A 25,511-nucleotide genomic window follows, 5' to 3' on the forward strand; every position below is an offset into this window, starting at 1 on the left:
ATAAAAGAATAGTTCATATTGGGAATTGTTCATAACTTTTAAGTAAAGCGGTAAAAATGAGAAAAGGATAAATCAGTTCGAAATGTCAGTTCGTAGCGACTTTGCTAGTGTTAGCTATGTCACAAACTGTTCCTTGTTAGTCTCTTTGAATTCTGATCTCCTGGTAAAGAAACTCAATTGTTCCTTGAAATCTGCATCTCCAGTTTGCAAAGTCTGGATGGAGACAGAAATTAACTGCTGCAATGGCATTAGCAACTACCATTCAAAGCGCAGTAAAACAATGTTGGCAATCAGGAATCCGAGAAATCTGTTTGGACGTTCAACCTTAGATATTGGTTGGATGATGAATGGTTTCAGCATGGTCTAGAGTGTCATACACCTAGACTGAGGTTTGCTCACATGTGCAATGCACCATTCTCACATCTCCTTCAACTGAAAACAGGAGGTAGTGCGATTCCTCTTTAGGGATTTCCTCGGATCAAATGCACACAGATCTGTTGAAACAAATCTTCCTTTCCGTCAACAAGAATCTGGGGCGTCTGGCAACATGACTCCTGGAGAAGGACCCAATTCAATGAGGGGTTCCATCCTGAGCTGGGCTCTAAGGAGAGATGACTCATCCGATCGCTGTGTCTTTGGCAAACATCATCGTCTGTACCAATCAACGACCTGGCATGGAAGGTTAATCTCCTTCTATTGGATGAAACATACAGTATGAATATACACTCTTATCAATTGACATTTCAATGCGATGTTGGTACCCTAAGCTTTCTCAGAGTTCTCCTTTAACTCACTGTGTGATCAGTCCTTTTATATGACACCAGGGAAGGTGAGACTATATATGTGACCTTTCCTAGGGCGACTGACTTCTGGGGCTTATTAACATGGGGATGTATTTAACGCCATGGATACTACACATTGGACAATTATACAATGATACAATATTTTGTTAAAATTTACCTACTACTTAGGAGAAAAAAATATATAATATCTCCCCCTATGGGGCATCAATGCAATTTATTGGAGGCAATAAAACTACCTGGCATTAAGGATTCCTTCTTGGTTACCGTATACAACCTTTAACCTCTTGACTTCATTACGTCATTAGGGTTTGATCCTCCTTGGTATCACCGTCTTTGGCGATTTTTCAAAATATGTCCGCTTTAAGCGACCTGTTTAATTCAGAGGGATGAAGTGACCAATGAAAAATAGGAGGGTGGTTAGTATCTAACATACTTACCTGGCAGGGGAGATACCATGATCACGAAGGTGGTTCTCCCAGGGCGAGGCTCAGCCATTGCACTCCGGCTGTGCTGACCCCTGCGATTTCCCCAAATGCGGGAAACTCGACTGCATAATTTTTGGTAGTGGGGGACTGCGTTCGCGTTTCCCCTGATTAAAAAACAAAAAAAAAAGTATCTAACAACCAAGATCCACTGACAGGGATTTCAGGATCCTCAATGCTGTGACCTGGGATAAAATGGTGTTAGAACCTCTGTATCCTATGCCTCTATTCAGTGTATCCCTATGATTCCTGCCACTTGGGCATTTAAGGGTTTTGTGGCCTCTGGCTGGCCACAAGATTTTGTTCCTAAAGAGGAATTATTTTAGTTCTGGGCTGCAGTGCCCAGAGGGAACCAAGTTATCAGCTGATTAATTTGGCATCTACTATGTTGAAACCCTTTACAGAATTGAATTATTGACTCCGCCTCCTGCGGTGCCTTTGTCTCGGGTTCAGACAGACGGGACAGATCCCTATCAGAACCATTTATTCGGTTCTGGCGTGAGGTCTGGGCCTTAATGTCACTTGATTGTCCCGAGGATATTTGGGGAACCCTAGGATGTGGCAAATCCCTATTTATTTGTAGGTGTCCCCCCCCCCCTTGTTAATGGGATATCCGGTGTCCTCCTTAAGGTATCCGGTGTCCCCTTTGGGGCCTAGGTGGCATATCTCCTGTTACTACCTTAGTTTAAATCTTGCTCCTTTGCCAAACTTATTATTATGTACTTGGGCAATGCCTCAAAGCACAGGGATTTAAATTACAGGTGGTTGTACTCAGGTTCCTTCATTGAAGGGTGTTAGGCACTTTTAGTTTCAATAATTTTTATTAAAGTTTGACAAGTAGAACGGGGTAAACTGCCAAGTGAGCTAATCAAAGCGGTACAAATGGGTCAAGGCATTAAGTACATAAATAGAAAGAATAGTAGCGCAAAAAGTCACTCTGATATGACTCATAAATTGCATAAAATACAACCATAAATAAAGGGTGTTTGTAAACACTCAAATAAGGGTAAAAAGTCCTTTAAAGTCTAAAAAGGGTAAAAAGACTTTTTACCCTTATTTGAGAGTTTACAAACACCCTTTATTTATGGTTGTATTTTATGCAATTTATGAGTCATATCAGAGTGACTTTTTGCGCTACTATTCTTTCTATTCATGTTTTTCCAATTTATACAATAGTTGGTGAAGTAGCAGCAGTTTGTTTTTTAGCAGTTAACCAGTAGAGATGTACAGAACTGTTCGCCGGCGAACAGTTCCCGGCGAACTTCGCATGTTCGCGTTCGCCGCTGCGGGCGAACATATGCGATGTTCGGTCCGCCTCCTATACATCATCATTGAGGCAAACTTTGACCCTGAACATCACAGTCAGCAGACACATTCCAGGCCAATCAGCATACCTCCCTCCCACACCCTCCCACCTCCTATAAATAAGCAAGGGCAGCATCCATCTTAGATCATTTCTGTGTTACTGAGAGCAGGGAAAGTGCTGGTGCTGCTGCTGCTGTTATAGCTGGGGACAGTTCCCGGTCTTGTTAGCCAGTGTTCTTGGTACACTCCTGCTGTAAGGACAGCACCCCAAAAAGCCCTTCCTAGGGCTGGTATTTGAGGTTTTTTTTTTGGATATATATATATATATATATATATATATATTGTCCCCAAAAGCCCTTTTGAGGGCTGGTATTTGTGTAATTTTTTTGTTCTGTGATATATATATATATATATATATATATATATATATATATATATATATATATTGTCCCCAAAAGCCCTTTTGAGGGCTGGTATTTGTGTAATTTTTTTTGTTCTGTGATATATATATATATATATATATATATATATATATATATATATATATATATATTGTCCCCAAAAGCCCCTTTGAGGGCTAGTATTTGAGTATTTTTTTAATATATATATATATATATATATATATATATATATATATATATATATATATATATATATATATATGTAGCATGTCCAGAACCAGAAAAAAAAGATCATATAGGTGTAAAAGGGGTTCCCACCATCCCTGCTCTACTGAAAAATTCTTTTTTTTTCTGGTTCTGGACATGCTACAGAGCTGAAACTTCACAAGTACACTTTTTAGACCCCCTAGACACTAAATCACACAAAAAAGTTCTTAAAAATTGTCATTTTTAATAGAGAGCCAATTATTGGAAAAAAAAAAAAAACTTAAAAAAAAAAATTTCTTTGGATTTATTGTTTGGGGGGTCTAAAAAGTGTACCTGTGAAGTTTCAGCTCTGCAGCATGTCCAGAACCAGGAAAAAAAGATCATATAGGTGTAAAAGGGGTTCCCACCATCCCTGCTCTACTGAAAAATTCTTTTTTTTTTTCTGGTTCTGGACATGCTACAGAGCTGAAACTTCACAAGTACACTTTTTAGACCCCCTAGACACTAAATCACACAAAAAAAGTTCTTAAAAATTGTCATTTTTGATAGAGAGCCAATTATTGGAAAACTTAAAAAAAAAAAAAAACTTAAAAAAAAAAAATTCTTTGGATTTATTGTCTGGGGGGTCTAAAAAGTGTACCTGTGAAGTTTCAGCTCTGTAGCATGTCCAGAACCAGAAAAAAAAAATAGAATCAGGGTTAGGGCTAGGGTTAGGGTTAGGGCTAGGGTTAGGGTTAGGGTTAGGGTCAGGGCTAAAGTTAGGGTTATTTTTAGTGCTTAGGGTTAGAGTTAGAGGGGTAGGGGTAGGGCTACTAACTCTAACCCTAAGTATCTCACCGTAACCCTAACCCTTGCCCCTAACACTAAACCTAACCCTAACCCTCTAACCATAACCCTAACCCTCTAACCTTAACCCTAACCCTCTAAGCCTAGCCATAAAAATAACCCTAACCCTAACCCTAGCCCTAATTCATAATTTTTTCTGGTTCCGGACATGCTACAGAGCTGAAACTTCACAGGTACACTTTTTAGACCCCCCAGATGCTAAATCCAAAGAATTTTTTTTTTTTTTTAATTTTTCCAATAATTGGCTCTCTATCAAAAAATTACAATTTTTAAGAACTTTTTTTTGTGTGATCCCTCTCCGGCATGCCACAGTCCAGGTGTTTGTCCCCTTGAAACAACTTTTCCATTACTATTGTGGCCAGAAAGAGTCCCTGTGGGTTTTAAAATTCGCCTGCCTATTAAAGTCTATGGCGGTTCGCAATGTTCGCCGGTTCGCGAACATTCGCCGATGTTCGCGTTCGCCGTTCGCGAACAGCGAATTTTATGTTCGCGACATCACTATTAACCAGCTGACTCCTCCAATAAGCGCAGAGATATCCTGCTTGACATACGTGTGTCCAGATATATATTTTATTGCATTAAGAACATAACTTTAGATACAGCAAGTATAAAAATCACCATAACTTAGCATACGTATACAGGCAAGTGAACTGAGCCACACAACGTGTGACATCATCCCCTGGGCACCCCAAGGGGAACAAACTGTGCCCCAGGGAGATGACAGACGAGAGATCAGTACGGGTTCACTTCCAGTAGCCTAAGTAATCTTACACTCAAATGACTATAACATGCTCGGAACTCAGAGCAAAGCACCCAGACACCAAGGTAAGTCACATGGAGGGGGTAAAGGCTAGAAAGACAAAATGGTGTGGAAGAAGAACAAAAAGGGGAAGGGGACGGAGGAAGGGAAGAGAAAGAAAGAGAGAGGAAAGGGTAGAAGATGAAGACGAAGAGAGGTCCAGCTACATCCCAGTCATGAAATCAGTCCGAGACAGTACACTTGGGGTGAGATAACCAAACTTCCCACTTCCTCCGGAATGAGGGAGTGGCAAAATTGGCAATTGCAAGAAATCTTTCCATCATACATTGGTGGTTAAGCTCAAGGATGACTTCATTATGAGAAGGGGGTACAGGAGATTTCCAATGTGTAGCGATAGCAGTTTTCGCTGTGAGAAGCAGGTGTATGACTACTGTTCTATGGCAAGGTTGAAGGTCTTGAATATTGAGATGCAAGATAGCTAAAGTCGGAGATGGGGAGACAGTTTCATGTGTAATCTCTGAAATCAATGTGAATATTCTGTTCCAGAAGGAGCGCAGAGAGACACAGGACCATAGTGTGTGATACAGGGTCCCTATCTCTCCACACTGTCTCCAGCAGAGGGAAGAGTGGGATGGGTAGAACTTAGACAGTTTAAACGGTGTAAGATACCAGGAGTGGAGTACCTTCTGGTATTGTTCCCAATGTGTGGCACATTTAGTGGCAGCATAAGTGGAGGCAAAGGTTTTTAACCAAGTGGAGTCAGAAAACGACTCTGACAGGGTTCGTTCCCACTTGATGATGGAGGGGGGTTTAGAGAAAGTGTTGTGGTTATTATGGAAGGCGTAAAACAGTGTAATGCCTTTCATGTGAGGAGCGGTGTTCTGAAGGAAAAGATGTACCAAGTTAGGGAGTTCCAAGTAAATGGGAAGCGGATTCTTTTTAAGGAAAGAGCTAACCTGGAGATAAGTGAAGAACGAACTCTGTGGTAAATCAAAACGGGCCTGTAAGCTATCAAATGGACTTATGCGGGAGTCCTGGAATAGGTCGCTCAGGAGCGATATTCCCTTTCCCATCCAGGGCTGTAGATCAATGTGAGGGATGAAGTGGTTCAGCACTTTTAGTGGGATGGGTATAGTACTCACGGAAGCTTCAGGAGGCTGCAAGCTGCAGAATTCCTTCCACTGGGTAAGAGAGGCTAGTGTTATCGGGTTTTCAAGATCAGTAGGCCTAGCACCTAGTGCGGCAGCAATGAGAGACAGTTGTAAATCGTTACAAGGGAGTTCAGAAGCTTCGATGGATGCCCACGTTTTGTGTGGAGTCGGTGCCCACCAATATCTAAGCTGATCTAATACACACGCCTTATAGTAGGCTGCCAGGTTGGGGACACCCATGCCGCCATGCTTTCTGTGTAAGACCATGGTTTTAAGAGGGCATCGTGGAGGCTTAGCGTTCCACACAAAATGGGTCAGAAGTTTTTGGAGAGCTGAGAAAAAGGACACAGGCAGGGGGATGGCAATGGTTCGGAAAAGGTAAAGTAGTTTCGGGAGGACAAGCATCTTGAAGGAGGCTATTCGGCCCATTGTGGACAGTTCCTGCATTTTTAATTGCTGCAGTACAGCGGGCAGGGATTCCAGGAAGGGTTTAAAGTTTTGTTCATAAAGTTGTGACGTGTGTGGTGTAAGATGTGTACCTAGGAATGGTATAGTATGTGAGGACCAGACAAATGGGAATTTCCCGGCAAGGGAGCTCTGTAGGGCAGGCGGTATATGAAGGCCCAGAATTTGGGATTTGTTTGCATTGAGCTTGTAATAAGACACCTTGCTAAAGTCCGACAGGAGTGTATATGCTTCCGGCAGGGAGGTGGCCGGGTCTGTAAGCATGAGCATGACATCGTCGGCAAAAAGACTTATCTTGTGTTCCAAGCCGGCCACCGACAAACCTTTTATGCGAGGATGAGAACGGAATCTTTCCGCCAGAGGCTCCATCAGTAATGCAAATATAATGGGGGACAAGGGGCACCCCTGTCTGGTTCCGTTAGTGATTCGGATAGGTTTAGATTTCATTCCGGAATTGAGGACAGTGGCAGACGGGTTGGAGTACAGAGACAAAACAGCTGATTGTAACCACCCCCCAATTCCGAAGGCATCAAGAACCGCCCTTAGGTAGCCCCAGTGGACCCAGTCAAACGCCTTCTCCGCATCCAAAGAGAGGAGCAGAGAAGGCATCCGAGTAGCTCCAGCCCGGGAGATCAAGCCGACAAGTCGTCTCATTCCGTCCGGGGCCTGGCGACCCGAGACAAATACAACCTGGTCCATATGAACCAGAACAGGCAGGACCCGCTGTATCCTGAGGGCCAACAACTTAGCAAAGACTTTAACATCGGTGTTTAAGAGCGAGATCGGCCTATAGTTTGCCGGGACCGCAGGGTCCTTGCCGGGCTTAGGAATGGTCACTATCACCGCCCTTAACATATCTGAAGGAAACATGGATGAGGAGGAAGCAAGTTCAAAAACTGGTTGCAAGCGTGGAGTAATTTCATTAACTAGAGCCTTATAAAATTCATTGGGGAGGCCATCCACCCCAGGGGACTTATGATTGGGAAGTTTGCGAATGGCCAACGAGATTTCAAGGGAAGTAAAGGGTAGAGAAATGGACTGGAGTTGATCCGCTGTGAGTGCAGGAAGCTTGACCTTCCTGAGAAAGTCCTCAATTAGTTCAGGACAGGGCTGGGGGGTGGCAGGGTCCGATCGCAGGTCGTAAAGTGATTGATAGTAGCCCGCGAAGGCATCGGCTATATCTTTTGGGTTAGACATAGAAATCTTAGTGACAGGATGTGAAATGGAAGCAATTTTACGTTTGGCTTGTTGCGCCTTGACCCGCCTGGCTAGTGTTAGGCACTTTTGAGTACAGCAAAAAAAAAAATTCAATGGGGTTTTGGTGCTGTGTACATTTTAAATTGTAGATAACAGCTCTAGCAGCAGTAAAATTTTTGTATGGGCTGCATTTTAAATGACATCCTACAGGCACAACACAGAAAGGGTGTTGTTATAGGCCTCAAGATGATCAATAATGTCTAAGGACCTTTTCATGACAAAATCAGGACAGTATTCTTTTTACAACTTTTAAATTCTGGAGGTGTCTGGTATCTTTTTAGGGGTGCTAGTCTTTTTGCAATGTCCTGATATGACTCATACCTATTTATGCATGGCTGCCCAATTTCTGCCCTCCTATTTTAGGAATATGGCTGGGGTAGGACATGGACTCTTTGCCTGACTCCCCCCCCCCCCTTGTCTGGGTCATAACCATCAGACTGGGAGTCATATCTGGGTCTATGAATAATTACATCATATTTAAAATGCAGGACTAATTAAGCATTGCCCTATGCATGGACACCATGACCTTTTGGAACTCTCTATTTATTTACTGATGAATTCCTGTCATTAATTGAACCGTTACATTTTTTTTTAAATTTTTATTTTAAATAAAATTTTCCACTGCTGGTTACTCGGCAACTTTTGCTAGAAAACATTTTTCCTTGCTTAAAACTTCCTAATTATTGCATTATTCATTTACATTTCTCTTTCAAATGGTTACTTTCATTACAGCTTCCTTGATAAGACTTCTGCCACAATTCTACTTCATTTTGCAGTTTCACGCTACATTCTCTTAACTGATGTGTCCCAATAGAGGTTACTTTCACCTGCTCAAGGAGGTTCCTAATCTCATTCTCTCATTTTATTTGGAGTGGAGATTGGAACTTTACTAAACTCCTTTTTGCTGAGCCTTCTGGTGCAGTTCCTCACAGAAATACAGTAAGATTGGCCATGACTCTAAAAGTATGTGATTACACTTCCTGACGTCTTTGGTGGTAGATAAGCTTATTGGTGAGTTCATACATACAGGTTTTCCTCTACCCAAGTGTCAGATGCCCATTATTGGCCCGACTTCTGAGGATTTTGATATATGACTCTAACCAGCTTTTACATATTCCACCATTTCAGACTCAGAGAGGTGTTTCCACACATTTATGATCTGTACCAAATCTACTAGAGTTGTGGCATTACCACTAGGGACTCACACCTTGCCAGAGTTGGCAGCGTGAACATTACCTGCTGTAGACATTTTTAAGGCATTTCTATCACATTCACAATTAATAAAAAAAAATTCCAAATTTTTTTTTTTTTTTTTTAAAGTTATTGATTATGTCACCTGATCATAATTATGATTGACATATGTAAGAAATCAATAATCACCTCGCTGGGGCCTCCATTATATGTAAGAATATTTAATAATAAATATTGCGCTCGTACTTCATTATGTCAGAAATTTATACTGCTCTGAATATAACAGTTTCTTTATTTATGGTTAATAAGCAAAGATCTATAAGAAAGGAGAATCTTCACCTATTGCCACAAATCAATGTCGAGAATTCTTTTTTAATTGAATAATTTCTTTTTAAAAGCATATACCAATCTTAGTGAGTACAGTCTACAGTATGGAATATATATATAAAAATATTTATTCTCAAGACATATAATCACAATATATGATCAAACAAGAAGTGACACAAAAAGATAACTCTTACATTAAAAATACTAACTTCAAACAATCAATGCAATGTGATGTTTAGCTCAATAATGAAAGTGAAACTGAAACAAAATGAAACAAAGTAAAACGAAAGCAAGATTACCATTTCTCCAGGTAAAGCACAAACCATAGGTGTTCTATATAAACAGACCATAATTGTCTGCGAATCACATGGCCGAAAGTCATTCCACTGCAGATGGAGTGAGAATAAGCCATGCAAAACGGAAGACTTAAAACTGCAAACAATGCACTAAATCTGATATTAATAAAAATGTATAAAAACAAAAATCAGCTTTTTAGAGAAAAATCTACTATGGTTTATACGGCTGGGATTATAATCTTATTACCCTTAAATCTGCAATATAAGACATATAAGGAAGGAATAAACAATTGTTAAATAAAATCAAATAACATAGCAAGGCATATTTACCACACTTAAGATGGCCGCTAGCTTCAAATGGTCGTTACCAGAGTCCTAAGATGGATGCCTTTCTTAAGATGGTGGCTTCCCTTCAAGTTTCAGATGACTGATGGACAAGATGGAGTATGTCTGGATGAGTCTATAGATTGATGTAGTAGCATGTGTGATGTAAGTGTAAGGTGTGTTGTCAGTAGTGTAATGTCATGTGTCTAATCTCTCATCTGGGTTGGTCTTTTATATGGTAAGAACAAAGAGCTATAAAAATTACCATAAGTAAAACCCAGAGGAATGAAACATTATCCCAATTGGTAGGGATATTCTATACCTAAACTGGTGAGGTCAGAGACACACCTCTTTTGATAATTAACCCAATACTTGGTATTATAAAATTAAAAGATGATTTCTCTATATGTAAGAGTAATCACAAAACACAACATAAAAATTTGTCCATACTTCCAGTACATACATAAATATCCATCTGTATCTCCATCATTCACCTTGGCAAGTAATGCCATTTCAATAATTATATTTTTAATACAGTATAATATTTCTATATGGGAATATCTCAACAATCCCAAAACTGCATTTGGTATTTCGTCTATAGAGGGCAATATCGTACCGTTCATTAGATTTTGTAGTTAACATAATTACCACTATGTCCTTATCTGATGACCTTTCTGACCTCTGGCTAGTGAATAGCCATTACTTATTTGACCATGCCAAAGGCTGTCAGACCTAGCGTCTAGTTTGTAATATTTACGACACCTTGATCACTTAGACTAGTCCAAAGCATTTCTTATATAAACACTCCTACCACATACCTTAAAATGAAGTAATTAGTATCCACTCTAGTCTTAAGTCTAAGTAAGATTACTACTGTAAGCATATAAACCCAAAATGTGATATAACATTCCTAAATATATATGTATATGCCTTACATAATATAATGACATAATTATGGCTAATATCTTCACACACATAATGATGTACCTTTAAAACTTATATATATTAAATGCACCTATTGTTCATCTTTAAATGTCTGATGAAGAACACTGAGCCATTGTCCATTGTTAAATACTTATAGACAGACTGGCACTACCATCCCCTTAACATCTGGTATAGCGTCAGGCTAATTGAGTCTTATCTGATAGAGATGTCAATGTATCACCTTATTTATGATTTTAAAAGAAATACAAAGATCTCTGTTGAAACCATAGACCCTTTGTAAACTTGTAAGAGACATTTTGCAACAGAACATATATGAACTTTCTTTGACCTTAAAAACAAGATGGATCCTGTCCTGTTCAGAATCTTATATGACTGAATATACATGGCTTTTGAAATCATTTTTATTCTATTAGTTAATTAATAACCCCCAATAATCCCGACAATGTTCCTTACATTTTAAAGAATGCAAAGCATGTTTTAAATGCCAAAAGACAGCTACAGCGTGGTAGTTCAGTTCTGGGAGGGCATCTATTGATGTTCTCCTAGAAACCTGCCTCCCTGCGCACACCCAAATCGTGCATTGGGCACGCTCTGCTATCACTGTGTCCAAAGGACACAGCTGCTCACAGATCAAGGTAAAGGGCCAATAACCGCAGCCCTTTAACTTGTGATCAGCTGTGTCCAATCACAGCTGATTCCATGTAAACAAATGTCGGTTATCGGCATTCCTTTCCTCAGCGCTGTCACTGCAGCAATCCTGTGACAGCACACATTTATCTAATAATCAGAGCACTGATGATCAGTGCAGCCCCATCAGTGTTCATTAATGGATCATATCAGTGCTGTCTATCAGTGCCCATCAGTGCCGCCTATCAGTGCTGCCATATCAGTGCTGCCTCATTAGTGCCTCCTGATCAGTGCCCATTGATGTCACCTCATCAGTGCCCATATGTCCCCATCAGTGCAGCTTCATTAGTGCCCATGAGAGCAGCCTCATCAATGCCTACTCATTAGTGCCCATCAGTGCCACCTCATCAGTGACCATCAGTGCAGACTTATTAGTGCTCATCAGTGCAGTCTCATCAGTGTACATCAGTGAAGAAAAAAAAATCTTATTTGTAAAAATGTATAACAGAAATAAAGAAAGTTTTTTTTTTTTTTTTTTTTTTTTCAAAATGTTCTGTCTGCATAACATTAAAACCTGATGGTAAATAAATACCACCAAAGAAAAGCTCTATCTGTCTAAAAAAAAAAAAAGATAAAGTTTTATTTGGGTACAGTCCTGCATGACCGTGCAATTGTCATTTATAGTGCAAAAGCCCCGGAAGCTGAAATTTGGCTTGGGAAAGTAGGGGTGAAAGTGCCCAGTAAGCAAGTTTTTAAGGATGCCAGCAGGTTCTAGCTCCTTAACAGCCAACTATTGCGGGTGCCGGCTCTGTTATTCACTGGTTGTTATGTAGCCGGCATCCTTAAAGCGGAACTAAACCCATCAATTTAAGAGTTTCATAAAACAGTTACATTCCTGACACGTGTAGCTTCACTGGCTGAATATGATAGAAGGGTTTAGTTCAGCATTACCAATCAGTGATAACTAAATTTATGCCTCCGCCCAGTACCTCGTTATTGGTCAGCATGCTCCAGCTCCTCTTGTGCAGGAGTGATGCTAGCACCAGAGGGGAGAGGAGTCAGAAAGACTAGGCGAAACAGCCAGGAGCAACGGCTCAGAGAATGACCACTATGGGGGGGCAAGTTTTTTTTCTGGATGCCCCAAACAATCAGAGAGGGGTCTCATCAGAAAAAAAATGCTTTTACCCCAGTCCTCAGCAGTCCAACTTCATACTTTTTGTAGAATATCAGTCTGTCCCTGATGTTTTTCCTGGGGAGAAGTGGCTTCTTTGCTGCCCTTCTTGACACCAGGCCATCCTCCAAAAGTCTTCTCCTCACCGTGCATGCAGATGAAATCACACCTGCCTGCTGCTATTCCTGAGCAAGCTCTGCACTGGTGGTGCTCCGATCCTGCAGCTGAATCAACTGTAGGAGATGGTCCTGGTGCTTGCTGGACTTTCTTCACAAATGCAGTGGAAATGTTTTTTATGGGATTAGGTTCATTTTCATGGCTAATTGCAATTTATCTGATCCCTGAGATGTAAAGACTAACAGAAGTGTGTCTGTAGTGCAGATGTGTCACCAGTGTAGAAGTTTGGCAATGGAATACAAAGAGTTAATAAGTGTGCTCTCTGAAAAATCTTGCTTTTAATCCAGAAATAAGTCAAGTTTTTTATTGAAGAAAGAGAGCGCATGGCTCTGAAACGTTGCACTTTTTTGTAACGTGATCTTTCTTCAATAATAAAAAAAATGATTGGACTTATTTGAAGACCCGTGGTGTGCTGGCAAATATTACACAATATCGTGCATGCTCCAGTATCCAGCTGGTGGTCGCTGCAGAACCGGGTACTTTTTGAAGCGCGTTCCAGGAACGTGTGTGATGGGAATATGGACATTCATTGATTTAATCTAAAATGCTGCCGGAACATAGGTTGCAATCCTAGAGGGCACACAGTACCATCTGGTTAGGACTTTATAGGTTGATTCTACTTCTGGAAAACTGTGAGGTTGCCCATATTTGTGCCTAGGCTTAGTCATTCAGGATCTCACCCCCAGATAATAGTTCAATTCAAAAAGGATTTTTTAACTATAAGTGAAACCTGGTTGACTGAGTCAGCCCCTGGCTTACTGGATACTCCAACAATGGGATCTCCTTGCCATAATTCTTAACTCTTGTCCACCTAGGAGTTTAAGGTGTTCCTGCCCATCTTTGTGCTTTCCAGCTCCTCCTGTTATATTCTTCATAATATAAAAGACGTCAAAAAATCCAGCAGGGATGGTGGGAACCCTTCATAATGGGCACAACAAGTGTGCAGATCTGGGGTTAGATACTACCTGGAAATTTAACTATCTGTAATCTACCAAACAGTAGGGTATCATTTTGGGAGGGCTGCTAATCCTTTAAAAAACAATATACACATTCAAAGTTGAATTTCATGTTGGGCAATTTTGATATAGTTACATTGGTTCAGCTTGGACCAATATAAATTAGTATGTGCCCTACCTGTAGGATCCCAGTGGAAGCTGGAAATTACTGTAGTAGGCACACTGCTACTTCAGTGTTCTCCACTAGCTTTGGAGTCCCCTGAGAACAGCTGCCCTGCTGCATTGTAAACATAGGGGGGTCATTCACTTAGCATGAGCACCATTTAGGGCTGGTTCATATCTGATGAAGTCCAGTGCATTTTTAATCTGCATGAAAAACACATGCACAGTATTTTCCATGTATTCCAATGGCCCTAGTCCATGTCAGTCCAGTGTGTTCCAATGCAGTCCACAAAAGTAGAGCATGCTGCATTATTTCTGTATGCAACACATCTGGGACACGGCAAAACACATAAAAAATGCAATGCGTATGTGCTGGACTAAGATGAAGAAAAAAATAAGTGGCAAATACGCACCAGAGCGCATCAAAAAAAGCAACAAAATGCATAAAAATGCATCAAAAACTCGTACAGAAATGCATCTGGAGCACAGAAATTTCGGTGTGAACTGACTCACAGGGAACACTTTGTAGTTTCTCAATGAATGAAAAGCGTTCTCTGATTAGACAAGGTGGAGAGTTGAGGTGATGATGTCATTATCTCCTCCTCGTCCAATCAGAAAACACTTTGCATTCACTGAGAAAACACAAAGCGTTCTCTGAAATGGGCCCATGCCTAGTGGGTGACCTCCTGTGTTCAGTAAGCAGCAGGGCAGCAGCTTGGCACGGGACCCGGAAGTTAGTGCCAATCACCTTAGTAGCAGTGCCTACTACAGTGACTTCCATTGTTCACAGAGATCCCACAGGTATGGCAAATGCATACTTCCATTGCTCCAATCTCAATCAATGTAAAAATTGTAAATATTGGTATGTTTGCAACCTCAACAAATCGACAATGGGTAACCTTTGCCACTTTAGGGTTCTTGAGAAGCTTGCTGTGTGTTTCTGTAAAGGTTCAGGACACAGGTGGAATCCTAAATATGTGCATGCCTATCAGTTATTTCTGAAGGACACACAATCCCTGTGTACTTATTGTGTAATGGGTGCAGTATTCACTGGAAATTACAGTTTGGAAATATCTGGGACTCCTCTTGCTGTCTGAGTCTTTGCCTTGGGCTCTGTCCACCCCTTTGGCCAGTATAAAACCAGCTGCCCAGCAGGCAGTCCACAGCTTGTGATGATGGGGTGCAGAGCTTTGTGCCTCCTCCTGCTGGCCTTTCTGGCTGGAACCTACGCACAACCGTAAGTAGACAAAAAAAAAAAAAGGATTAAAACAGCTTAAATACAGTGCCTTGTGAAAGTATTCAGCCCCCTTGAACTTTTCGACCTTTTGCCACATTTCAGGCTTCAAACATAAAGATATAAAACTGTATTTTTTTGTGAAGAATCAACAACAAGTGGGACACAATCATGAAGTGGAACGAAATTTATTGGATATTTCAAACTTTTTTAACAAATAAAAAACTGAAAAATTGGGCAAAATGTGGCAAAAGGTCACAAAGTTCAAGGGGGCCGAATACTTTCGCAAGGCACTGTATTTGACCTTATTAGTGACCTTAATAACTAATACAATGGAGATACAAATATTCTCTGTAGCTCTAAGAGATTCATTTGTTGTTTAGCTGCCTTTGTCTTCTGTTACATCTGCAATCTGAAATAGAATATTTTAACTTCTGGTATTTCAACCTGAATATATACTTCAATTTCTGTGGATTTTTTTTTTCTTTTGTAAAGCATGTTATATACCACTGGCAAGATTTTAATAATGCTGCTACATCTGCTGTGATACTATAAAACACATTTGCAGTTAAATTGTATATATAGACAAGACTTTATTTTTAAGGGTCAATACCCTTGTTAGACATTTTTATGGTCTAAGTCCCATTTGGAGAAATTTGCCTTTACTTCCTGACTTGGAGACATACAACAATGAAGAAAAATCTGTTCAAATCAAAGGGAAATTGCCTCTAAAGCTGGATACACACTATACAACTTGTGTTGGTAGATTTCCTTTAGATTTACCTTCAACTATGTAGTGCAAGGGGCCTGCCTGATTGCATACAAACTGAAAGTGTTTAGGTCTTACTTCATATTATATGGTTTTGGTAAGTCTAAAGGAAAAAAAAATCTAAAGAAAATTGTATAGTGTGTATCCAGCTTAAAGGTCATCACACACAATTTCAAACTTCTTTAGATCCACCAACAACTTCATAGTGCAAGGGCCTGCCTGATTGCACACATTGTTTTTAAATAAATGAGGTAGGTCTTCATATTGCCTAGATTCAGTATATCTAAAGTTGATTTCACAAAGGTTGTATGGTCAGATTGTAGGGCGTTAGATGACCCTTAGACAGTTATTCCACCGAACAGGTGTACCAGTGGGACATTTCCCCTGATTTCCACTTCTGGTGTAAATTGTAACATTTTGGATTTCACTTGACTTTCTTTGCCAATGACCTTGGTCACCAGGAGACCCCAGAGGGGGAAGCAGACAACATCTAAAACCTTATTGAAGTTTAAAGATGTTCTCAATCTTTCCAGAACTAAAAAAAAAGGTTTTGTCTGTAGATACCTTTTTTGGTTTAGCTTGAGGTTTAGCGTCCATTCACAATAGAAGGCCTTGCAGGAAGCCCAGGTCCTGTGCCAGTTTCCCGCACTGCATTCAAATCGTTTTATTATATCTATTCAACAAGTGCAAGAAAAAAAAAAAAACTTTTCATGCAGCCAGAAATATTGTGAGCTGATAACTTCCTGCACTTTCTGCCTTTGGACTGTTATCAGCATTGTTCTCTGCTATCTCGTGTACTAAAAACACCTTCTCCTGTTATGGTGAGAAGAGGGAGGTGTTATATAGTCCTCCTGACATAGTTTTTTGCACTTACCTGTCCTAGGGTGACAATTTTGCTCAGCATGGTTGTCACCCCAGGACAGTAAGTGTGGCAGGGTTACCAGGTTGGCATAAAGAGAAAAATATAGAGTTTGAACAAAGAAAAGTAATTTAGCTTAAGACTGGTAGGCTGCAATATCATACATTTTTGCTCTTGGGTTTAGATATGCTTTAAAGCGGTTGTAAACCGTGGCTGATTTTAAAAAACAAAACAAAAAAAAACTGTAAGACAGTGGCATAATGTGCTAGTATGCATTGCATGCTAGCACATTATGAAATACTTACCTTAGATCGAAGCCCTCCAGTGCTGTGTTGTCACCACTGAGAGGGCTGGCATCTTCCCTCAGTCTTTCTCCTAGGTTCGCACACTCTGGCTGTGTGATTTGCCGGAGCCGTAATGACGTCGTTCTCACAAGTCCTTGTTTCTGGCATGAAGCTCTGAAGTTCCGGCAAGGTATGCCAGACCTTCATAGTGCATGCACCCGTGACTAGGGATGATCGAACGGTTCGGGTCGACCATCGGTTCGACCCGAACATTGGGTGTTTCGAGGTTCGGCCGAATTTAGAACTTTTTGCCCAAAAAGTCTGGAATTCGGCAACCAGAACCGACCAAAATGCAATGCTTCAGGAAATGGGCTTTAAAAGCCCGTGATTGGACCAGAACCATTAGCAAAAACCAATTGAGGGGGCAGGAGAATGCTAGGAATGTGATTGGAGTGACTAGGGTGTCCCTAGACCAATCATTAGTGAATACGCCCCCCAGTATATAAGATCGCCCCCGCCATATTCCTAGCATTGTTATACAGGACATGGAAGAGAGTGGAAGCAGTTCTGTTAATTTTACTTTAAAAGTGTCATTTAGCATTTATTAGTGTGAGGAAAGGGATATCTAGTGTAGTTAGAGTGCTCCTTTACACTTTAGTTAGCTTCAAAAATTTAGTTTCTGTAGGGAAAGTGTTAAGTGTCAGGGGACTGTAGTGTAGTGTAGGGTTAACTGCTATGGAAGGGTGACAAAACCCTTCCATTTCAGGGTGACCGCTATAGAGAAATGATCATTTCTCTGAATAGCTTCGGAACTGGAGTATGGCTTCTCACCAGCCAAGCATTTTTTATGCTGCAGGGGCTGCCACTGCCAGTGCTTTTTTGAGGACATGTTTGATGCCAGACATGACATCTGAACATGTGTATAGGGGGTATATATAGACATATATGTCTGAATATATACCCCTAGACATATATAGGTGTGATAGTAGCAGAAATAAATGCTTGCGCTAATGAAATCATTTACAGTAATATATTTCTGCTACTATCACACCTATATATGTCTAGGGGTATATATTCAGACATATATGTCTATATATACCCCCTATACACATGTTCAGATGTTTTGTCTGCCTCAAAAGAACCCAAAAAAATGCCAAAAAAACGCTAGCGTCCAAAAAAAAATGCCCAGGTGTGTTTTTGCTGCCATTTTTTGGGGGTTTTTGGAGGCAGGCAAAACATCAGAACTTGTGCACAGTACCACTATACACAAGTTCAGATGTTTTTCCTGACTGCAAAGAACCCCAAAAAATGCCTGCTATTAAACCGGGAGAGAAGCGAACTACCTGTCCTGAAAGAAAGTGTTCTAATACAAACAATCTTTTTTTCTGGTTCTGGACATGCTACAGAGCTGAAACTTCACAGGTACACCTTTTAGACCCCCCAGATCTGAAATCCAAAGTAAAAATCAAAAAATCTTTTTTTTTTTTTCAATAATTGGCTTTTTTATCAAAAATGACAATTTTTAAGAACTTTTTTTTGTGTGATTTGGTGTCCGGGGGGTCTAAAAGGTGTACCTGTGAAGTTTCAGCTCTGTAGCATGTCCATAACCAGAAAAAAAGATCATATAGGTGTTAAAGTTAAAGGAGGGTCCCAACCCACATCCCTGTTCTACTGAAAAATTATCTTTTTTTTTTTTCATGGTTCTGGACACGCTACAGAGCTGAAACTTCACATGCACACCTTTTAGACCCCCCAGATACTAAATCCAAAGTCAAAATCAAAAAATCTCTTTTTTTAAAAATTTTTTTCAATAATTGGCTTTTTTATCAAAAATGACAATTTTTAAGAACTTTTTTTTGTGTGATTAATAGTTAATGGGGCATGACCCAGAACCCTGGGCACTTTTTAGGGGCGTTTATTGGGTTTTAGGGCTTAAAATGGTGTTTTTTGATTACCGAAGTTCGGGTCCCATTGATTTAAATGGGGTTCTGAAATCCGGGCCGAACTTTCGGGAAGTTCGGATGTTCTGGCCGAACCGAACTTTTCAAAAGTTTGATTATCCTTACCCGTGACCTCCCTGGCTGCTCCCAGGGTGAATATATCTCCTAAACAGTACAAAAAGAAAATGAATGGTACAACGAATCGTTGTCCAAGCATCTATTGGCGGACTTTAAGGGCACACACTGAGTGAACACACTTATTGATTTAAAAAATTACTTTAATAATTAAGAAAATTTAAAAGAAACAAAAAGCACTTTACAAATATTGGCATATATATAGTTTCTTATACATTCAAAGTTGATATGCAAGCATTGTTGACAATGGGTGAGGATTGTGGTTGTTATACCAATCTGATACAGTCAACGCGTTTCGCATTTGCGCTTCATCAGGACCTCGGATGATTGGATAACCTCTTAATAAAACAGAAGCATATCATACATTACTTATTTATACATATATGTCTAAATGCATACATTTACAATAGTATTTTACATACATAGGTGTTTGTTGTATATGCATGTATGTTGCCATATGGCTATGAGAGCAAAAGAAGAGCGGATAAACCCACCTCCTCAAACTGCAGTGCACGATACTGTTCGACCGGGGGCTAGGCTCGATGGGAGAGCACCTCAGATCATGACCACCTGAATTGGTATATTATCAAGTAACATTTGTATTGTTTTCTTTGTTATTTTTTGATTATTTTTTTGAAAAGTTAATTTTGGCATCTATTATATGATATTCTATAACACAATCATAATTACCTTGAACTATATTTGATGGATATGGGAACAGATAGGACGGCTGGATTGAGAATAGTATGTGGATCGCTTGAGCGTCTTACACCTGGATGTAAACAATATATTGATATTTATATTCTAATAAAATTCCTTGGTTCTATTCTAGTATGTACCTCCCTTCCTCAGAGCATATGAGTGAGCATTCTAAGCACCGTTTTGTGAGATAGATACATCGCACCAAGGAGGGAGATAGAGTAGGAGAGGACAGAAAAGGGAGATGGAGGAAAAACGGGGTGGGGGGGGGGGAAGGGAGGGGGAAAAGGAAAGGGATGGGAGGGGAGGAAAAAACAGGACAAGGGGGAGGGGGGGGGAAAGAGAAGGGGGGTGAGTGAAACAAGAAATAGGAAAGAGAGAGGAGAAAGGGATTGAAAGTGGAAGGAAAGGTGGGATGGGGGAAAGAGTGGGATGGGATAGGAGGGAGCAGAGTTGGTGTGCATATATATAATCACAGATATACAATGTAATTTAGGTATGTTTTTTAAGTATTTTATCTCAATATACCTCAAGGAAACAGAAGGAAGGGTATAAAGGATGTCAATGCAGGTCCAAAGATTAGATTTGTATCGGGTAACAAAATCCCCCTAAAAAGAGCCCCACCCAGTCTATTTAAGGGGGGGAGGGGAAGAGTTTTTTCTATCTATGTATACTTACAATTGACTTGTATTCTTATACATCAGACATAAAGATGTCCCTGTTATAGACAATCTCTGATGTCTTTTTATTCTAGAAAGTTGGATAGACCCTCATCCAGCTGATAGTAGTAAGAAGATCCCTTTGTGCTAAGGCTGGAAGGTAAAAATATATACTTTGTTGGTATTAGCTATACAAGTAATACAGATTGTATTCGAATATGTAATATAATCTGACTCTCTTTCTCATAGGAAGTGTACTCACATGCGTCCACGCTCATATTCCAGCCGCCATATCCTGCTCCCTGGTGGTCTGTGGCCTAAATAGGGTCAACACACCGGCTGCTAATCAGCACAGGTGTTCGGCATCGGCCGCGGCGCACCGGATGTGCGTCATCGGTCGTCGCCGGATATGACGTTCGTCAGAACGTATCTCATGTCGGAAGTGAGAGGGAGCCAATGGAAGCGCAGGATGCTCACCAGCGACCCGGAAGGGGTGGGTCATCGCCGCCCTATCGCCTCCAGAAGGCCCCCCCCACTCCCGATATAGTGCTGGACTGTACCCAGAGGAGGTACCCTACACTGCTAAGCGGATGGGTATCCACATAATCAGAGCTATCACGGCCACATAGCGTTACACCTATTTATGCAACACAACATATAGAAAATTATATTTGAGCAGTTAAAACATTTTCATTTTTATTTCTACCATCTAAAGTTATTTTTTCGTTTATTTACCGTATATACTCGAGTATAAGCCGACCCGAGTATAAGCCGAGACCCCTACTTTTACCACAAAAAGATGGGAAAAATCATTGACTCGAGTATAAGCCTAGGGTGAGAATGCAGGGCGGCGGGCATGGTACAGGAGAATTCAGGGTGACTGGCATGGTGCAGGAGAATGCAGGGTACTGGCATGGTACAGGAGAATGCAGGGTGACTGGCATGGTGCAGGAGAATGCAGGGTACTGGCATGGTACAGGAGAATGCAGGGTGACTGGCATGGTGCAGGAGAATGCAGGGTACTGGCATTGTGCAGGAGAATACAGGGCGGCGGGCATGGTGCAGGAGAATGCAGGGTACTGGCATGGTGCAGGAGAATACAGGGCGGCGGGCATGGTGCAGGAGAATGCAGGGTACTGGCATGGTACAGGAGAATGCAGGGTGACTGGCATGGTGCAGGAGAATGCAGGGTGACTGGCATGATGCAGGAGAATGCAGGGCGGCGGGCATGGTGCAGGAGAATGCAGGGTACTGGCATGGTACAGGAGAATGCAGGGTGACTGGCATGGTGCAGGAGAATGCAGGGTGACTGGCATAGTGAAGGAGAATGCAGGGTACTGGCATGGTGCAGGAGAATGCAGGGTGACTGGCATGGTGCAGGAGAATGCAGGGTGACTGGCATAGTGCAGGAGAATGCAGGGTGACTGGCATGGTGCAGGAGATTGCAGGGTACTGGCATGGTGCAGGAGAATGCAGGGTGACTGGCATGGTGCAGGAGAATGCAGGGTACTGGCATGGTGCAGGAGAATGCAGGGTACTGGCATGGTGCAGGAGATTGCAGGGTACTGGCATGGTGCAGGAGATTGCAGGGTACTGGCATGGTGCAGGAGAATGCAGGGTACTGGCATGGTGCAGGAGATTGCAGGGCACTGGCATGGTGCAGGAGATTGCAGGGTACTGGCATGGTACAAGAGGATCTGGGGTTGTGGGCATACTACAGGAGATGCAGTGCTGTGGGCATGGTACATGTGGACCATGCCCGCAGCACTGCATCCCTCATAGTGTGCCCGCAGCCCATGGCAGGTAGTGAAGCTGTTTCACTTACCTGTTCCAGAGGCGGCTTCATTTTAAAAATGGCGCCGCCCGGCGCCGACACGTCATTGCGCACGCGCCGCCGCCACTCGTATACTTTCGGCTATTCCCGGCCTCTCCCGAGCGGCGCCGGGAATAGCCGAAATTACACGAGCGGCGGCGGCGCGTGCGCGGTGATATGTATGCGACGGGCGGCGCCATTTTTAAACCTTAAACCCGTCGGAGCGGACAGAATTTTTTTTTTTTTTCCTTGACTCGAGTATAAGCCGAGGGGGACGTTTTCAGCACAAAAAAATGTGCTGAAAAACTCGGCTTATACTCGAGTATATACGGTACCTTTTGTTAATTTATATCAGGATTCTTGTGATAATTTATTTGTTATACCACCATTTATGTTTTTTATATAATAGTTAAAATGGTGAGAGAGTAGGATCGCTCATCTTGTGAGCGTTTAGGCGGACACCTATTAAGTCCTGGTTAGGTTATTATGCCTATATGGTGTACAGTGGATTGGGTTATGACAATCCTATCAGGAGGAGTTTCAATTTAAAGGGATATTGGGAGGATTACTTAGGTATTGGATCCTATATCTACTATTGCGATCCTCACTGTGTAGCAGCAGGTCATCATTTGAGGCAACAGAAGGCAAGTGAGTATATGCCTTATCCTGATATGGTGGCATCTTTTTGGGTGCAGATTTCTCTAAATCATTTGGGAAGTTAGGATTTGGATTAGATTTCTACATTGTCACCGGACATCACAACAGCAATCAAATTTTTTATATATATATATATATACCAATTCAGAGGAATGGTTTGAAGCTGAGAGCCTCATTTAAGCCTGGACTTATGGTGGCCTTGAGGTTATAAATCCATTTAGCCTCTCGTTGGAGTATAATTTTGTCGAATTCTCCCCCTCTCGGATTTTCTAAGATCCGTTCGAGGGCGGCGAATTTAATCACTTTGGTGTTGTTTTTGTGGTAGACACCAAGATGTCTTCCAATAGGCGTAGATAGGAGGTTATTTTTGCCGTAACCTATATGTTCCTTAATGCGGCGCCAAAACTGTCTCTTGGTTTTGCCTATGTAGTAGGCGCCGCACTCACAGAACATGATGTATACTATGCCTATGGTTTGGCAGTCCACATAGTGTTTTATTGCATGTAATTGGTTATTGGGTAAATAGAGGGATTGATTTTCATATATCCATTCGCAGAAGTCACATCTGCCACATCGCCAGGTACCCGATATGTTTTCTTCTTCCATAACACTTTTATCCACAAAGTGACTTTTAGTTACTTGGTCCCTAATTGATCTAGCCTTCTTATATGTTATTTCTGGATAATCTTTTAGATATTTGCTCAAGATGTTGTCATTCCTGAGCAAATACCAGTGTTGTTGCAAGATATTTCGGACTGTTTGATGCTGTTTGTGATATGAGGTGACAATACGTACATTTTCCTCTATATTCTTAGTTTTTTTATTAAACAAAATTTCTTCCCTAGTTTTTTGGCACGCTCTATTAAAAGCCTTACGTAATGTGGTGGTTGTGTAGCCTCTTGCCAACAGTCTATTACGTAGGTTATTGGCCTCCATTCGAAAATTGCTCCTCACTTGAGCATATGCGTCGCAATCGTAAGTATTGGGAATATGGTATACTTCTCACCAGTTGTTTTGGGTGGAAGCTTTGTGCATGTAGCACAGTGTTACCTGCGGTTGGTTTGCGGTATAGAGTTGTCTCGATTTTCCCGGTATTTGTAATAGATATAGTTATATCTAGAAAGGGTATAGATATGTGATTCCCTTTTCCCCCTCCCTTCCCCTCCCCCCCCCCACCCCGTTTTTCCTCCATCTCCCTTTTCTGTCCTCTCCTACTCTATCTCCCTCCTTGGTGCGATGTATCTATCTCACAAAACGGTGCTTAGAATGCTCACTAATATGCTCTGAGGAAGGGAGGTACATACTAGAATAGAACCAAGGAATTTTATTAGAATATAAATATCAATATATTGTTTACATCCAGGTGTAAGACGCTCAAGCGATCCACATACTATTCTCAATCCAGCCGTCCTATCTGTTCCCATATCCATCAAATATAGTTCAAGGTAATTATGATTGTGTTATAGAATATCATATAATAGATGCCAAAATTAACTTTTCAAAAAAATAATCAAAAAATAACAAAGAAAACAATACAAATGTTACTTGATAATATACCAATTCAGGTGGTCGTGATCTGAGGTGCTCTCCCATCGAGCCCCCGGTCGAACAGTATCGTGCACTGCAGTTTGAGGAGGTGGGTTTATCCGCTCTTCTTTTGCTCTCATAGCCATATGGCAACATACATGCATATACAACAAACACCTATGTATGTAAAATACTATTGTAAATGTATGCATTTAGACATATATGTATAAATAAGTAATGTATGATATGCTTCTGTTTTATTAAGAGGTTATCCAATCATCCGAGGTCCTGATGAAGCGCAAATGCGAAACGCGTTGACTGTATCAGATTGGTATAACAACCACAATCCTCACCCATTGTCAACAATGCTTGCATATCAACTTTGAATGTATAAGAAACAATATATATGCCAATATTTGTAAAGTGCTCTTTGTTTCTTTTAAATTTTCTTAATTATTAAAGTAATTTTTTAAATCAATAAGTGTGTTCACTCAGTGTGTGCCCTTAAAGTCCGCCAATAGATGCTTGGACAACGATTCGTTGTACCATTCATTTTCTTTTTGTTATGTATTACTAGGATTATGGCACTAAAGGGGTAGCTCCCAGTCTATATCTAGTATCTCCTAAACAGTGCTCATTTAGGAGATATTCATTTTACCTATAGGTAAGCCTTATTATAAAAATCACAAAGCCGCTTTAATGTTCCTGTCAGTAGTGTAATATGGTTTATGGTTGAGGTTCAAAGGTTATATGGAGAATGAGATTAGGACATAGGAGTTAGGCTTAGAGGTTTTATGGGAATAAATACTTCAAGTTCAAGTATTTTTTTTTAGAGTTGTTTCGTGTTTGGGTCAAGCATGCGTCAAGCTAATACACAATTTCACTGCCAGAGCAACCAACTATGAATATGTAGCACTGCCCCCTTGAGGACTGCTGGATAACGCACTCTCGGGTCCCCCTGGGTTACCGTTAGCAATACTGGCATTCAAAGATTAACACTTTACTTCTTGGCTCAGTCAATGATCAGTCCAGGGGTATCTAGTTGTTTTTGTTGTTTCATTTTAAATAGGGATGGGAGAAGG

The 25,511-nt window shown here is 41.0% G+C and overlaps 1 protein-coding gene across 4 annotated transcripts in view; it reads left to right on the forward strand.

The window, feature by feature from the left end:
* LOC309553574 (A.superbus venom factor 1-like) overlaps window positions 1-25,511 on the forward strand; it is a 1,719,715-nt gene that overhangs the window by 846,989 nt on the left and 847,215 nt on the right. For 3 of the 4 annotated variants that reach the window (XR_014225178.1, XR_014225179.1, XM_082254846.1), the window contains exon 1: window positions 15,014-15,090. The exons of the other annotated variant lie outside the window; for it this stretch is intronic. Coding sequence is in view for 1 of the 3 variants with exons in the window: in XM_082254846.1 (XP_082110972.1) it covers window positions 15,026-15,090 (65 nt within the window). In the remaining 2 variants the exon portion in view is untranslated. Of the gene's footprint in view, window positions 1-15,013; window positions 15,091-25,511 lie in introns of those variants that run through there. 4 annotated transcript variants of the gene reach the window in all.

The sequence above is a fragment of the Pelophylax lessonae genome (assembly GCF_965119305.1).
Source record: "Pelophylax lessonae genome assembly, chromosome: 4".
Lineage (NCBI taxonomy): Eukaryota > Metazoa > Chordata > Amphibia > Anura > Ranidae > Pelophylax > Pelophylax lessonae.